The following is a 15,076-nucleotide window of genomic DNA, read 5'->3' on the forward strand; positions in this document are numbered from 1 at the left end:
TAAAAACAGGCCTAAAAACAGGTAATGCTAGCTTGAAGTGGTTGGTGAACGCATTTGGTCAGTAGTGAATAGATAAACCTCATTTTGTCTTATATTGTATAAGCTAAAAACTAAAATTTTATTTGATTTTGGATCACAGGTAAAATGCTGCAATTACATTTACTTGTATTACTCATCAAGAGAAGGGGAGAGGGAGTTTCTTCAACCAAACCCATCTACATCCATCTATCCACTCTCCCCCCACATTCCTCCATACAAGTGCCATCTGTCAACATTACGTAAAAAACCCACTTGAAGCAAATTTAAGCATGGAATTAAACTGATTTAATCAAAGAGCAGTTGAACAAGAGTGAGCAAAACATAGAATGAGGGGGTGCCAACAGAAAAGCAACTCCCCCTAATGTATCCTGTAGAGAGAAAGAGCATGTGGCAGTTAAGGGATCATGCAAATTCTATGAGAGGGACGCAGTATTAAAACACAAAGTTAACACATAAATAACCTGATGTGGACAACCATTCACAGGCAAACAATTTGAAACTGTCTAAGAGTCATCTATACAGTGCATTAGGAAAGTATTCAGATTCCTTGACTTGTTCCACATTTTGTTATGTTACAGTCTTATTCTAAAATTGATTCAATGAAAACATTTCTCATCAATCTACACACAATACCCCATAATGACAAATTGAAAACTATTTTTTTGAAAATGTTCCAAATCTATAAAAATAAATAAGATCCCTTATTTACATAAGTATTCAAACCTTTTGCTATGAGACTCAAAATTGAGCTCAGGTGCATCCTGTTTCCATTGATCATCCTTGAGATGTTTCTACAACTTGATTGGAGTCAATTCAATTGATTGGACATGATTTGGAAAAGCAAAAACCAAGCCATGAAGTGGAAGGAATTGTCCGTAGAACAGGATTGTGTCGAGGCACAGATCTGGGGAAGGATACAAAAACATTTCTGCAGCATTGAAGGTCCCCAAGAACACAGTGGCCTCCATCAATCTTAAATGGAAGAAGTTTGGAACCACCAAGACTTCTCTAGAGCTGGCCGGCCGGCCGGACAAACTGAGCAATCCAATGCTCTTAAACGCTAGTAAAACTAAATGCATGCTTTTCAACCGTTCGCTGCCCGTACCCGCCCGCACGACTAGCCTCACCACCCTGGACGGTTCCGACCTAGAATATGTGGACAACTATAAATACCTAGGTGTCTGGTTAGACTGTAAACTCTCCTTCCAGACTCATATTTAACATCTCCAATCCAAAATCAAATCTAGAATCGGCTTTCTATTTCGCAACACAGCCTCCTTCACTCACACCGCCAAACTTACCCTAGTAAAACTGACTTTCCTACCGATCCTCGACTTCGGCGATGTCATCTACAAAATAGCTTCCAATACTCTACTCAGCAAACTGGATGCAGTCTATCACAGTGCCATCCGTTTTGTTACCAAATCACCTTATACCACCCACCACTGCGACCTGTATGCTCAAGTCGGCTGGCCCTCGCTACATATTCGTCGCCAGACCCACTGGCTCCAGGACATCTATAAGTCTATGCTAGGTAAAGCTCCGCCTTATCTCAGTTCACGATAACAACACCCACCCGTAGCACACGTTCCAGCAGGTGTATCTCACTGATCATCCCCAAAGCCAACACCTAATTTGGCCGCCTTTCCTTCCAGTTCTCTGCTGCCAGTGACTGGAACGAATTGCAAAAATCGCCGAAGTTGGAGACTTATTTCCCTCACCAACTTTAAACATCAACTATCTGAGCAGCTAACCGATCGCTGCAGCTGTACAGTCCATCTGTAAATAGCAGACCCAATCTACCTACCTCACCCCCATACTGTTTTTATTTTATTTAATTTTCTGCTCTTTTGCATACCAGTATCTCTACTTGCACATCATCATCTGCTCATTTATCACTCCAGTGTTAATCTGCTAAATTGTAATTATTCGCTCCTATGGCCTATTTATTGCCTACCTCCTCATGCCTTTTGCACACACTGTATATAGACTTTCTTTTTTCTACTGTGTCATTGACTTGTTTATTGTGTTATTGGCTTGTTTATTGTTTACTCCATGTGTAACTCTGTGTTGTTGTCTGTGTCACACTGCTTTGCTTTATCTTGGCCAGGTCGCAGTTGCAAATGAGAACTTGTTCTCAACTAGCCTACCTGGTTAAATAAATAAAGGTGAAAAAAAAAAAAATAATAATAAAATCCGGGGAGAAGGGCCTTGTTCAGGGAGGTGACCAAGAACCCGATGGTCAATCTGACAGAGCTCCAGAGTTCCTCTGTGGAGATGGGAGAACCTTCCAGAAGGACAATCATCTCTGCAGCACTCCACCAAATCAGGCCTTTATGGTAGAGTGGCCAGACAGAAGCCACTCCTCAGTAAAAACACGACAGCCCGCTTGGAGTTTGCCAAAAAGCACCGAAAGACTGAGACCATGAGAAACAAGATTCTCTGGTCTGATGAAACCAAGATTTAACTCTTTGGCCTAAATGCCAAGCATCACGTCATGTCTGGAGGAAACCTGGCACCATCCCTACAATAAAGCATGGTGCTGGCAGCATCATGCTGTGGGGATGGTTTTCAGCGGCAGGGACTGGGAGACTAGTCAGGATCGAGGGAAAGATGAACAGAGAAAAGTAGAGAGAGATCCTTGATATAAACCTGCTCCAGAGGGCTCAGGACCTCAGACTGGGCTGAAGGTTCACCTTCCAACAGGACAATGACCATAAGCACACAGCCAAGACAATGCAGGAATGGCTTCGGGACAAGTCTCTGAATATCCTTGAGTGGCACAGCCAGAGCCCGGACTTGTGCCAAGCTTGTAGCGAGGATGTAATCGCTGCCAAAGGTACTTCAACAAAGTACTGAGTAAAGGATCTGAATACTTATGTAGATGTTCCTGTTAACATTTTTTTTTTAATATATATAAATGAGCAAAAAAAATACACGTTTTGCTTTGTCATTACGGGGTATTGTGTGTAGATTTGTGAGGAAAATAAACAATTTAACACATTTTAGAATAAGGCTGTAACGTAACAAAATGTGGAAAAAGTCAAGGGTTCTGAATCCTTTCTGAATACACTGTAGGTACTACCACAAGACATGAGAGATGGAGACACCTTGAGAGCATCATGCATAACAGGAAGTGTAAAGGGCTTTCCTTGAAAGATGGGGGAGGAGGGGAGGATCTCAGCTGAGGTCCAAGCATTCTGATATGTTCTGTCCAGTTGTTCCTCAAACAGGCCTGCAGGTGCCATCAACCAGCCTACATACTATCTGTGAGTGAACTGTGAGAATGGTCAAGACAGAGAAGAGATTAATAAATCACTGTTGAGCATTCCATTTAAAATAGTCATATTCTTTCAGAACAGTAGGGTACAGCAGAATTAAAGAGATATGCTGATTTACAGTCATGGGGCCAGGCGTATTGCTTCGCATCAGGGTGTTGTAGGAGACAGTAGTGCAGGACCTTGAGAATATCATGTCGACTGGATAGGGCTGAGTGACTGAACTGTATGAATGGTCCTGTGGGTGGGAGAGAGAGAGAGAGAGAGATGGAGGGAAGGGTCAGTAATCAAGTAATATCAGACTGGCTCTGTATCATTGATCATCAGCCCCTCCCCCCCAGACAAGGGGTATACATTCCAAGAAGCATACATTCCAAGAAGTAGGCCAATTGTAGTGAGCAGGTAGAATGTTTGTGAAGTATACCCATAGCAATAAAAAGGCACATTTTAACTTACTGTATCGGCTGATGTAACTACATGAAGTTCATGATGATCTGCTCAGATGCAATACTGTGCCCTTCTCCTGCTGTAACATTCAGGACACACACACACCAACTGCTACTCTCTGTTATTATCTATGCATAGCCACTTTAATAACTCTACCTACATTTACATATTACCTCGACTGGCCAGTACCCCCTGTATATAGTCTCGCTACTGTTATTTTACTGCTGCTCTTTAACTACTTGTTACTTTTATTATTCATGTTTTTTTAACTGCATTGTTGGTTAGGGGCTTGTAAGTAAGCATTTCACTGTAAAGTTAAGGTCTACACCTGTTGTATTTGGCGCATGTGGCTAATAAAATTTGATATATAGCTTCACTGGATATTGTTGCATGTGTAAGCAATAGCAAAGTTAGCCTTGCAAAGTGCCAGATAGTAAATATCTGTCACTTTTAACTAAGTAATAATGAACAGCAGTTACTAAGCACAGCCAGAAGGTCTAGCTAAATTAGCTACAGAAAGAAATGGAGAAATCTCACCTTCTTCAGCAGGTAGCTCTGGCCGGGCAGCTTAATCTTGTAGCATGTTGAGAGGCTAACTTACTTCCACTTGCTACTACTAGTTAGCATGACTATAGCCAGTGGTCATGTAGGGCTAGCTAGCCAGCCTGTTAGCTAGTCAGTAGCCAGCCAGTGCTAGCTAGCCAGCTACTGCAAACCAACTCTGTGCAGATGTAGAGATTGTTCTATTGGCAAGCTAACTTCATGAGAAGTTCTGCATCTTAGCTAACATGAGCATTTTTATCTTCCTGTCACACAATAAATCATTTGTGCTGTAAACATCCCCCCAAACAAAACGAAAATCGGAAATAAAGTGTTATTTGTTTTCTGTTATTCCATGTCCATTTTTTGACCCAATAAAGGAAAAAAGCCATTTTCCGATTTTCGATTTTCAAATTCAGAAACGAGCCGTTTTCGTTTTTTCACGTCGTCTTTTGAATCAATTAACCAATGAATGGAAGATACACAGACCAAACCAGCCTGCCACAATTCTGGTTGTCACTAGTTACCACAGCCACAAAGTCACAAACCATGACTATTTCTACAATTTATCTTATTAAAAAGTTTTATACCTAACCTTAAACAAAAAATCGAATTGTTTTAATGAATATTTTATGATCAAATAAAATAAAATGTTATGGTCACATACGTGTTTAGCAGATGCTATTGCTATAGGGTGTAGCGAAATGCTTGTGCTTCTAGTTCCGACAGTGCAGCAATATCTAACAAGTAATATCTAACAATTTCACAACAAATACCTAATACACAAATCTAAGTAAAGGAATGTAATTAAGAATATATAAATACATGGACGAGCAATGTCAGAGCGACATAGACTAAGATAAAGTAGATAATATAGAATACAGTATACATATGTAAACATTAAAGTGACATTATTAAGTGATTAGTGTTCCATTTATTAAAGTGGCCAATGATTTTAAGTCTGTATGTTGGCAGCAGCTTCTCTGTGCTAGTGGTAGCTATTTAGCAGTCTGATGACCTTGAGATAGAAGCTGTTTTTCAGTCTCTCAGTCCCAGCTTTGATGCACCTGTACTGACCTCTCCTTCTGGATGAAAGCGGGGCGAACAGGCAGTGGCTCGGGTGGTTGTCCTTGATGATCTTTTTGTCTTTCCTGTGACATCGGGTGCTGTAGGTGTCCTGGAGGGCAGGTAGTTTGCCCCCGGTGATGCGTTGTGCCGAACGCACCACCCTCTGGAGAGCCCTGCGGTTGTGGGCGGTGCAGTTGCCGTACCAGGCGGTGATACAGCCCGACAGGATGCTCTCGATTGTGCATCTATAAAAGTTTGAGGGTTTTAAGAGACAAGCCAAATTTCTTCAGCCTCCTGAGGTTGAAAAGGCACTGTTGCGCCTTCTTCCCCACACTGTCTGTGTGAATGGACCATTTCAATTTGTACGCTGATGGAACTTAACTTGCCACCTTCTCCACTGCTGTCCCGTTGATGTGGATAGCGGGGTGCTCCCTCTGTTGTTTCCTGAAGTCCACGATCATCTCCGTTGTTTTGTTTACGTTGAGTGAAAGTTTATAGCCAATGTTGACTTCGTGTCTGTGGCATCTAATGGAAACCCACGATTATTTTGTGAAATGTTGAATAAAACAGAACAAAATGTGATTTCAGCAAATTTTATTCCATATTTATTTTAACAAAAAGAAATCTATCCAATTAAATAATTTAGAATTGCTGCAGATGCTACATCAGAATGGGCCGTTTGTTTCTACCGTATCTCTGAAGATACTGAAAATAAATCAGGAACATAATGACAAAAAACTACTTCATGGTTGTGTCAAAGTATTTCACAACCACATGTACTTTTTCAATATAACAGGGTAAACTTCAAAATAAGTTTGACATTCAAATCTCAAGGAGATCAACGAGAACACAGCAACGTGGCTGACAGATTCCTGATTTCCTATGATCAACAATTTATACGTTTCCGTATGTTTTAATCCTTAATGTAAAATTTCTGCACAGCTATCCATCTCAAAGCTCTGTAAACTATTAATATTTAAATGATACAATTAAAAAGCATACTTCAAATAAAATCAATCATACCTCCCAACGTAAACAAATATATATTTTTTGGCGACATAAATCAAATGCATTTCTCAAGGAGAACAATACTCATACCGATATAGATGGAGCAAAAAAGAAATAAGTAGACAAACAATGCAGCAACCACGAGAGAGACCAAGCAGCAATACTGAAAAGGGCTTTAACAGAATATCAAAAAAGTGCTTCAGTATTTCAGTCAGTTCACATTTCCTGTAGGTAATTAGGAACTATGGTGATTCTCCTCCGGGAACTTTAAGGCACGTCTGACTCATGGTCTGACCCAGGGATGCACCGCACAACTGCAAATCACCTTGCGATGCTTTCCATCTTGAACTGCGACCCAGTCTGCATTCCTGACTGAAAAAACTATTCTCACCAGCAACCAGCATTGGCTAGTTTACGCCTAGATTAGTATTGATGACAACATAGTTAGATCCTTGTTTTTACAACAAAAAGTAGCTCAAAATAAGTCTACATTTACTCATACATACACTATAGACTGCCCCTGGCAATCTTGAAATGTCCCAAGTTTTAACACAAGGAAGTTGTACAAATACATTTAGAAGAGTAGTAAATTTACGTGTCAGGGGCAGTTTTGTTCTAGTTTCACAGTGTGACCCAGATTTTACCCTCAATGGGGCTATTCCTATCTTAAACAATTACACCCCTCCAAAATTGCCACTTTTCCCTTGTTTATGAAATGTTGGAAACACTTTTTAAAGAAGTATTTCAGGTACAGGAGTGATACCCGCCTCTACCGTGTTGTCAATTTCCCTGAAATGTGCGGAGACAACAATAACACAATAACACAATCTACCAAGAACCAGACAGAGATCTGGCTTGGACTTTAGCTGTGTTTTTTTTTAAACATTGTGAGAGATGTACAATCCTCTCACAAAATTAGCAACACTTTGTTGTTTAGTAATCCAATGGCGATATCTTGCTCGAACAACAAGGCAAGACCCCCCCATTGCTCAATTCCCAGTTATGAAGGCGAGGGAGCTAGCCAGAGAGAGAAAAAGAGAAAGAGGTAGAGAGCGCAAGAAAACACAGTGTTAGAATACAGCACAGAGAAAAAGAGGTAAAGACCAAGGAAAAAGATGGGTAACAGAGAAAAATAATAAAGAGAACTAGAAAATGGGATGTGGGGTTGGAATTTGGAAACGGTGTCAATTGCACAATTATTTGGGTTCTCCGCACCGCACAACGTTTCAGCCCTACTGGCTCTGGACTGTGTGGAGGGAGACAAACCAAATGTTGGGCCACCTCATGGAGCCTCTCCGGTGGGGAGTGGGGATACCCCCTGGTTGGTTCAGGGGCTCTGGAGCCTGTTGTCTCTCCCTGGAGGGAGGGGGGGGGGGGGGGTCAGTCGGTCAGGGACCTGGATCCACCAGGTCTGATCTGGTTGTGGGTGGCAGCCACGGCAGCGTCGTTACACCAGCGTGATCTCCACTTCCTCCCTCTTCTTCACCTGGCCACGAGGCTGCTGTGGCTTGGGGGGCGGCGGAGCAGCGCGGACCTGTCCATAACATACAAACAAGCTAGGTTATTCCTTTGAGCGCCAAGTGGAACCTCAACAACGAGTCTTTTCAAACCGGACAAGGGTCAGTATCCATACAGTGTGTGTGGTGACTTACAGGTCGAATGGTGCCCCCCGCACCACCATCTGTTGGGTACCTGGGGGGCTGGGTGGAGTTCTGGGCAGGACCTGAAGGTGAGGGGGGCACACAGAGTCATCATCACCACGTCTTGGCATCGAAATTACTACAGGGTAGTGACATTGTGCCTTAATGAACACAACCCAGATGTGTCAAATCTCAGAATGAGGACTCTTAAAATCCATGCTGTTGTTTATTACTTGTCCATGTCCCTACTTTTTTACATGGTCTATTTTGTGTGCATTTATTATGATAAATAACATAGCCTGGTCCCAGATCTGGTTGTTCCGTCTTACCAACTCCTATGTTTGTTGTCATGCCATGGACTATAATACAGCACAAAACAGATCTGGGACCAGGCAATGAATGATATGCATTGCGATAACATTTGAAGTGCAAAATAATAAATAGTCAGCCTTTGAGGAGTGGTTCTTACTTTGCAAGTGGCCTTTGAGTGGTGCGGGCGGTGGCCTATGGTGGCTGTTGATGGAGGGGGGGCGGGGTGTGGGGGAGGCGCTGGCACTGGAGGGGCTGGACTGGGGCGAGGGCAGAGTGGGGGTCAGGAGGGGGCTGCTCTGACAAGGGCTGCTGTGGAACGGGCCCAGAAGGAAGGGACTCTGTGGAGAGTACTCGGAAAGAGGAACGGGGGACGCCTGGAAGACAGAGCACACCACAGAATTAAATAAAACAGTAAAATATTGATTACTGTTACACAGTATCTTTATGACGTATACTGTATGGATGAGAATGTGAGCCGTGAGAACCTTCCCCCCCCCCATTCATTCATTCATTCATTCATGGATTCATGAGTGTAAACAGCATAGAGATAGTTAGAGGACACAACATTGCATCTGTCCCATTATGGCGTCTGTGATAGCATGGGCAGCGCCGTTGAGGCCATCTCCATTTTGTAGTGGTACATTGTCTTCTACTACTTCTATGAGTTGGTAAACAAACTGAAAGGATGTAGTGTGTTGTTTGAACAGCTAGGTTGGCTCCTGATAAGGAAGGATCACATAATTCCATCCAGGTTAACCCATAGGAAGTCCCACCCAGTTGACTAGTTCAACAAAATGGTGAAAATCCTCAATGGTGCTGCCCATGCTAAAACGGGATTTTGGGCACTAGTCCTCTATCCATCTGTATGGTAAACAACTCCTAGGGTGATTGCATACATGTGTGTACCTGCGGATTGCTGCTGGCTTCTCCTGAGACGTCGCCATTCTCGCTGTCTCCACCGGCAACACCCACTGCCAGAAGGTCCTCCACAAGCACAGCAGGGAAGACACCCACAGTGCCATTGAACTCGCCCTCCCAGAAACCGTCATCCTCGTAGGTCTCGCGGCTCAGCACACGGATGATGGCGCCCTCAGGAAACGAGAGCTCCTCACCTGTCTGGCCCGCGTAGTCGTACAGGGCCTTGGCGAAGCACACTGAGGGTGGCAGAGGGGGAGAGAGCGGAAGTGAAAATGGGAGGTGGAATAGGGAAGGAGATAAGAGGGGAAAGAGAGTAAGAGAGCAAGGAAGAGATCAAAATGAAGAGAACATTTAAAAAAGAAATGGTCACAACATCTCAATGACATTGTTTATTCAACGTGGGGCGAATCCTAACTTTTACTTAAATCCAATTTCCTTTCATCTCCCACTGACATCAATGCATGACTAAGTGAAAATCGGACTTAAGAGAATGTTGAGTCATGCTGCTCCAAACGTTTCGGCCAAATTCACTGTCTCTCACCACCGCTGGAGTCTCCGTTGACGATAGGTGTGCCCGGCGTGTGCAGCTCTGACTCGTCTAGCTCGGTAGAGTTACTGGAGGAGTGGGAGCGAGCGTCCAGGGCAGCCAGAGACTGGAGCATGCTCATTAGGCTGTTGGACGAGGGCAGCTGCAGGTACTTCTCCGGGACGTAGCCCACCTGGCCCGTCTGGTTCCTGGCCTAGAAACAATGTTGGAACACACACACACACACACACACACACACACACACACACACACACACACACACACACACACACACACACACGGTTATCGTCAGTGAGTAGGGCACACCGCAGCAACATGTTTTGTAATGGAAAACAAAACAAAGTTCTTATTGAACAAGTTGAAGTAGTACCTCCCTATTTCACTCGGTTTCAAAAAGTTCTCTCCCCACTGGACACAACCCCTGGTGTGTACAGTAGGCGTATGATATGACTTCAGAGTACCTCTTGCTTTATTCTAGTTAAAACACAAACTGTGAGGTAGTGCCACTCTTGAAAAGCGCTCTGTACCTTGACCCAGTCCTCCATGTCCCCATCATCGATAACCTCCAGCACCTCCTGTTCCTCGATGGTCAGCTCGTCTGGCTGAGACGCCTGGGAGAGAAGGGAGAGGAAAGAGGTATATTCCGTTAATATATTATAGGTTGGAGCTGCGTGCTGCTCACAGGACCTATATGGTATGAGGTACGGTACCATACTGCACCGCATCCAAGGCGCTGAGTTAATTGCCAGCTTAAAGATGATAATAGGAAAGCACTCTGTGTGTGTGTGTGTGGGTGTGTGTGTGTGTACCTTGTATGAGTAGAGCACTTTGCAGGTGAGGGGGTAGTTCCTGAGGGTACTGGAGGGGCTGGAGCTGCTGTCGTCCAACACCTCTCCACTATCTTCATCCTCCTCCCTCTCTAGGTCACCTGTACCCTAAAAACACACACACACAGCATGTTGTAGAGGACCCCTTTGAGCAAGGGAAGCCGCAGAATCGATACTTTCGATCACCTAGTGCAGGAGTGTCAAACTCATTCCATGGAGGGCCTAGTGTCTGCTGGTTTTTTGTTTCTCCTTTCAATTATGACTTAGACAACCAAGTGAGGGGAGTCCCTTGCTAATTAATGACCTTAATTCATCAATCAAGTAATTAATGACCTTAATTCATCAATCAAGTGCAAGGGAGGAGCAAAAACCTGCAGTCACTCGGCCCTCCGTGGAATGAGTTTGAGACATGACATAGTGAGAAGGTGATTTGTAGATCAGTGATCAGTGACTGCAAAATTTGTAGCCTTGTTAAACCATCCTGATCTCGCAAGCTCACATGCTGTTAGTTTGGTTTCACAAGGCTAGTCAATCTCAAAACACAAACGCAGCACAGGCTAAGCTAGCACCTTAAGGTTGAGAAACAGTGTCTTAAAGACACACCTCAGCTCCCTTATGGGATTTAACTGAGACCGGCAAATTCCAGTAGGCAGGTATAAAGGGGACAAAATGACAAATTGAGATGCATTTGTGTGTATGAAATTTTGTCTCGTATTTGAATACATGTGTGTTTTGTGACTCACGGAGAGTGAAAGATCATGGGCATTTAGGTTGGCCCACCGCTCGTTCTCCAGCTCCTCCATCACCTGGTTCATGGCGCTCTTCAGCCACGTCTCCACTGTGATGCCTGCCTCTCTCAGTAGAGCCAGACGAGCATCCGCCTTCAGCTTCACGGTCTGGAATTAGTGACATATTATGAATTATATGCCTATTTTGTCATATTATGAATTTCATGCTTATTCCCTCCTAATTCCAGGAATCTACGAACTGGGATTTCTGAAAAACCTGGGATTTTGCAACCCTAGTAATGGCTCATGCTATAATAAAAAGCTCCATTAGAACTATGTTGGATGTATTCTGCCTTATCCACCAACAGGGGGCATCAGAGGCAAGAGAGACTAAGGTGAGAACCTGCTGGCCCACTGATAAACAAACCTCAGTAAGGGATCACACACACACGTGAGCACTGGTGGAATCGTAACCATGGTCTCCTGCTCAGGAAACCAACGTCTCCTTCTTGGGCCAAGGGTGACAGATTTTAAGCCGCAGGCAGGGCTACCTCATTGCTCCCGAGTGGCGCAGCGGTCTAAGGCACTGCATCTCAGTGCTAGAGGCGTCACTACAGACACCCTGGTTCGAATCCAGGCTATATCACGGCCTGCCGTGATTGGGAGTCCCGTAGGGCGGCACACAATTGGCCCAGCGTTGCCCGGTGTAGGCCGTCATTGTAAATAAGAATTTGTTCTTAACGGACTTGCCTAGTTAAATAAAGGTTAAATAAAAAATGTAAAAAATCCCAACAATCCTACTAAACTTCACTACACACACACAAGTTTACCTCTGCTCTCCGCAGGTTCTCCCTGGCCTCCTCCATCTTGAGCTCTAGCTCACTGCGGTTCTGCTCCGACAGCCCCTGTTGGGTCCCATAGTCCTCCAGGGTCTGAAAGGTCACAGGTAACATGTAGAGAACAAACCAATCTTAATGGCTGCGTCTGAAATGGCGCCCTATTCCCTGCATAGTGCACTTTGTACAGTAGTGAATAGGGTTACATTTCAGACACAACCTATGACAAATCTTAAAAGAAACTACACCACCACACAATGAAAAGGAGGAACCAAATCACAATCAAAAGCAGGAAATGCTAAAACAATAGGGCCATGAAAATGAGAAACGCTGAAATAATCAAGCAATAAATGGTAGACAACATTACAGTGAATAGAAGAAATTGTAAAACTCTCACAGATAAAACATGACTCATTTAATATCATTTCAAGTAATGGGGTTGTTAAAGGGCCATGTTACATCCTGGTTTACTGGAAAACACTTGTCAGAGTTTGTCCAAGAACTGCCTACATCCGTTATCTTATCACCAAGTTTTAACAACAAACCATCAGGCCAGTAGGGCGATGGTCGAACGTTTCCTAAACGTTATCACTTCCCTTCCCTCTGACACAGTGCAAGCATCATAAAACGGATTAATTATTAGTATTTTATATTGGGTGAATGATATCTCCGTGTTGAGTCAGTTGGAAGTGTACTGAGGTTGAACAAATCTGAGCCCGTATTCATAAAGTCTATGAGTCCATGTAATCTTATCTAAAAGGCAGAAAACTTTTCCTAGATCAGCACTCCTACTCTGAGACACTTAGTGAATATAGGCTATCCCTCGCTCTCACTTTTTTTTTCTTTGTCTATCCCTTTCTCTTTTCCTCCCTCTCTCTCACCCTCTGACTGTGGATGATGCTCTTGTGTTCTCGCGCCACTCGGGTCGCCCACTTCCGTGCCTCCTTATCCAGACTGTGCTCCTCCACTGTGCCACTCTCCTTCTGCAACTGCCCCACCTAGTGACCAGGGATGATGTATAGGGGAGGGAGAGAGTTTAATAATAATTGATAATATTCAGCTAAACATATTCAGCGTCCGTATATCTGTCCGTGCATCTATTAAAATAAGTCAAAAAGACATATATAATATATGGTACATATAAAACAGACACATTCAGACATAAAACAGACACATTCACCTAAATATTTAATGGTTGGATATTGGAGCTGATATTCGTTTGAGGGTGAATGTTGGCAAATATTATGAAATTAGATTTTTGAGAAATTAACTCAAGGCGGCGTAGTAAAAACATTATTCCACTATTGAGGCAGACGGCGAAACAGTGTGTGTTTGTGTCGAAAGAAAAACAACCTAGAGGAAAACACTTCCTCTATGGATGACCTCACAAGAGGAACACAGCCAATCCACGCATCCCGATGGGATGAGAGGCAATGTCTCTAAATCAGGGATGTAATCAGTACAACATGTGAAATGTCTGATATTTGCTCGGGGGTAGGTTGATTCCAATAATATAGGATTAGAAGGCGATCAGAAAAACATACATTTCAGATTAAAATGGAATAATCTTGTGCTTATTTCTCTCCACAACTCATCTACAAGGCCTGAAGTCTCGGCCCAGGCCTATCTGATGTGTAATGTGATATGTTCTGAACATTGCAAAATATAAACGAATAGAGCTGACACGGTTCTCTAGTCTACATGACCGACAATCATATTTGTTCTACACAATAGACTTATATCAGAACGTTCTGTAACACTAAGGGTTCATTATCCACCAAACAGAAGAAAACTTACTGAAACGGGGAGGGACGTCCCTGGACTTGTCTAATAATCAAACGCTCATTCTTGTTTCCTAATACAAAATGATTTTAAACATTTTCCATTGCACTCTGTAATGAACAGAGATCACTGGCCATCTGATGGACACACGCAACAGGACCACAAAGTTTGGTCTCACCTCTCCTCAGGAGGTGTATAGGTCAACTCCTATGACTGATGATGACCCCTGGCATGATTCATGCGCACACAGCTGACCTCTAATCTCTGAGCCCTGACAAAATAATAAACACAGTCCAAATGGCTAAATGTATAATTATGAGTGCATTCAGCGAGAGAGAGGCAGAGAGCTCTTCGGTCACGATAATATGCGCTTTTATCTATTCTAAAACACAGACACCCCTACCATTTGTATTTCAAATATTTGCACATTGTTAAAACACTGTACACAGCTGATAACATTATAAATGCCTTTATCTTTCAGAAACCTTTGTGGATGCAATATTTAAATCAAATTTTATTGGTCACATACAAATAGTTAGCAGATGTTAATGCGAGTGTAGCAAAATGCTTGTGCTTCTAGTTCTGACAGTGCAGTAATATCTAACAATTCCCCAACAACTACCTAATACACACAAATCTAAAGGGGTGAATGAGAATATGTACATATTTATATCTGGATGAGCGATGGCCGAGTGGCATAGGCAAGGTGCAGTAGAAGGTATAAAATACAGTATATACATATGAGTAATGTAAGATATGTAAACATTTTTAAAGTGGCATTGTTTAAAGTGACTAGTGATCCATTTATTAAAGTGACCAGTGATTGGGTCTCAGTGTAGGCAGCAACCTCTCTGAGTTAGTGATTGCTGTTTACTGTTCATTTCTAGTTTGTTTTGTTTCTTCACATTTTTATGTTTTGAATTACATGTCAATAAAACCCATTTCAATTACATGTCAGTAAAGCCCCTTTGAATTGAGAAAGCGATACCGTGCGAGAAAGAGCCAGAGCAAAAAAGAACAGAGAAAGCGCGCGAGGGAGCCAGCGAGAGCCAGCGAGGGAGAGCGAGCGCTATTCAATGTGGACCATGCGTAAGGCCAATAAATCA

General features: G+C 43.2%; 1 protein-coding gene and 1 long non-coding RNA gene across 4 annotated transcripts in view; both read right to left on the minus strand.

The window, feature by feature from the left end:
• Positions 1–301: 301 nt before the first annotated feature.
• Positions 302–5,370, minus strand: LOC139550303 (uncharacterized). Of its 3 annotated transcripts, XR_011670008.1 has the most exons (4): positions 4,302–5,370; positions 3,774–3,843; positions 3,439–3,555; positions 302–3,317 (listed from the first exon to the last, which is right to left on the minus strand). It is a non-coding gene; the product is annotated as an uncharacterized lncRNA (long non-coding RNA). The 3 variants fall into 3 exon arrangements; XR_011670004.1 differs by lacking the exon at positions 3,774–3,843 and having other exon boundaries at positions 4,302–4,996; XR_011670012.1 differs by lacking the exon at positions 4,302–5,370 and having other exon boundaries at positions 3,774–4,295.
• A 581-nt stretch (positions 5,371–5,951) lies between these two features.
• The window catches only part of LOC139548860 (F-BAR and double SH3 domains protein 2-like), a 48,531-nt gene continuing 39,406 nt past the window's right edge, over positions 5,952–15,076 (minus strand). The window contains exons 11-20 of the mRNA XM_071358798.1: positions 13,070–13,186; positions 12,183–12,284; positions 11,368–11,520; positions 10,607–10,732; positions 10,325–10,408; positions 9,792–9,990; positions 9,239–9,486; positions 8,490–8,706; positions 8,033–8,103; positions 5,952–7,914 (exon numbers count right to left, since the gene is read on the minus strand). Coding sequence (XP_071214899.1) covers positions 7,828–7,914; positions 8,033–8,103; positions 8,490–8,706; positions 9,239–9,486; positions 9,792–9,990; positions 10,325–10,408; positions 10,607–10,732; positions 11,368–11,520; positions 12,183–12,284; positions 13,070–13,186 — 1,404 coding nt within the window. The 3' untranslated portion in view covers positions 5,952–7,827. The remainder of the gene's footprint in view (positions 7,915–8,032; positions 8,104–8,489; positions 8,707–9,238; positions 9,487–9,791; positions 9,991–10,324; positions 10,409–10,606; positions 10,733–11,367; positions 11,521–12,182; positions 12,285–13,069; positions 13,187–15,076) is intronic.

The sequence above is a fragment of the Salvelinus alpinus genome, chromosome 1, assembly GCF_045679555.1.
Source record: "Salvelinus alpinus chromosome 1, SLU_Salpinus.1, whole genome shotgun sequence".
In the NCBI taxonomy this organism is placed as follows: domain Eukaryota; kingdom Metazoa; phylum Chordata; class Actinopteri; order Salmoniformes; family Salmonidae; genus Salvelinus; species Salvelinus alpinus.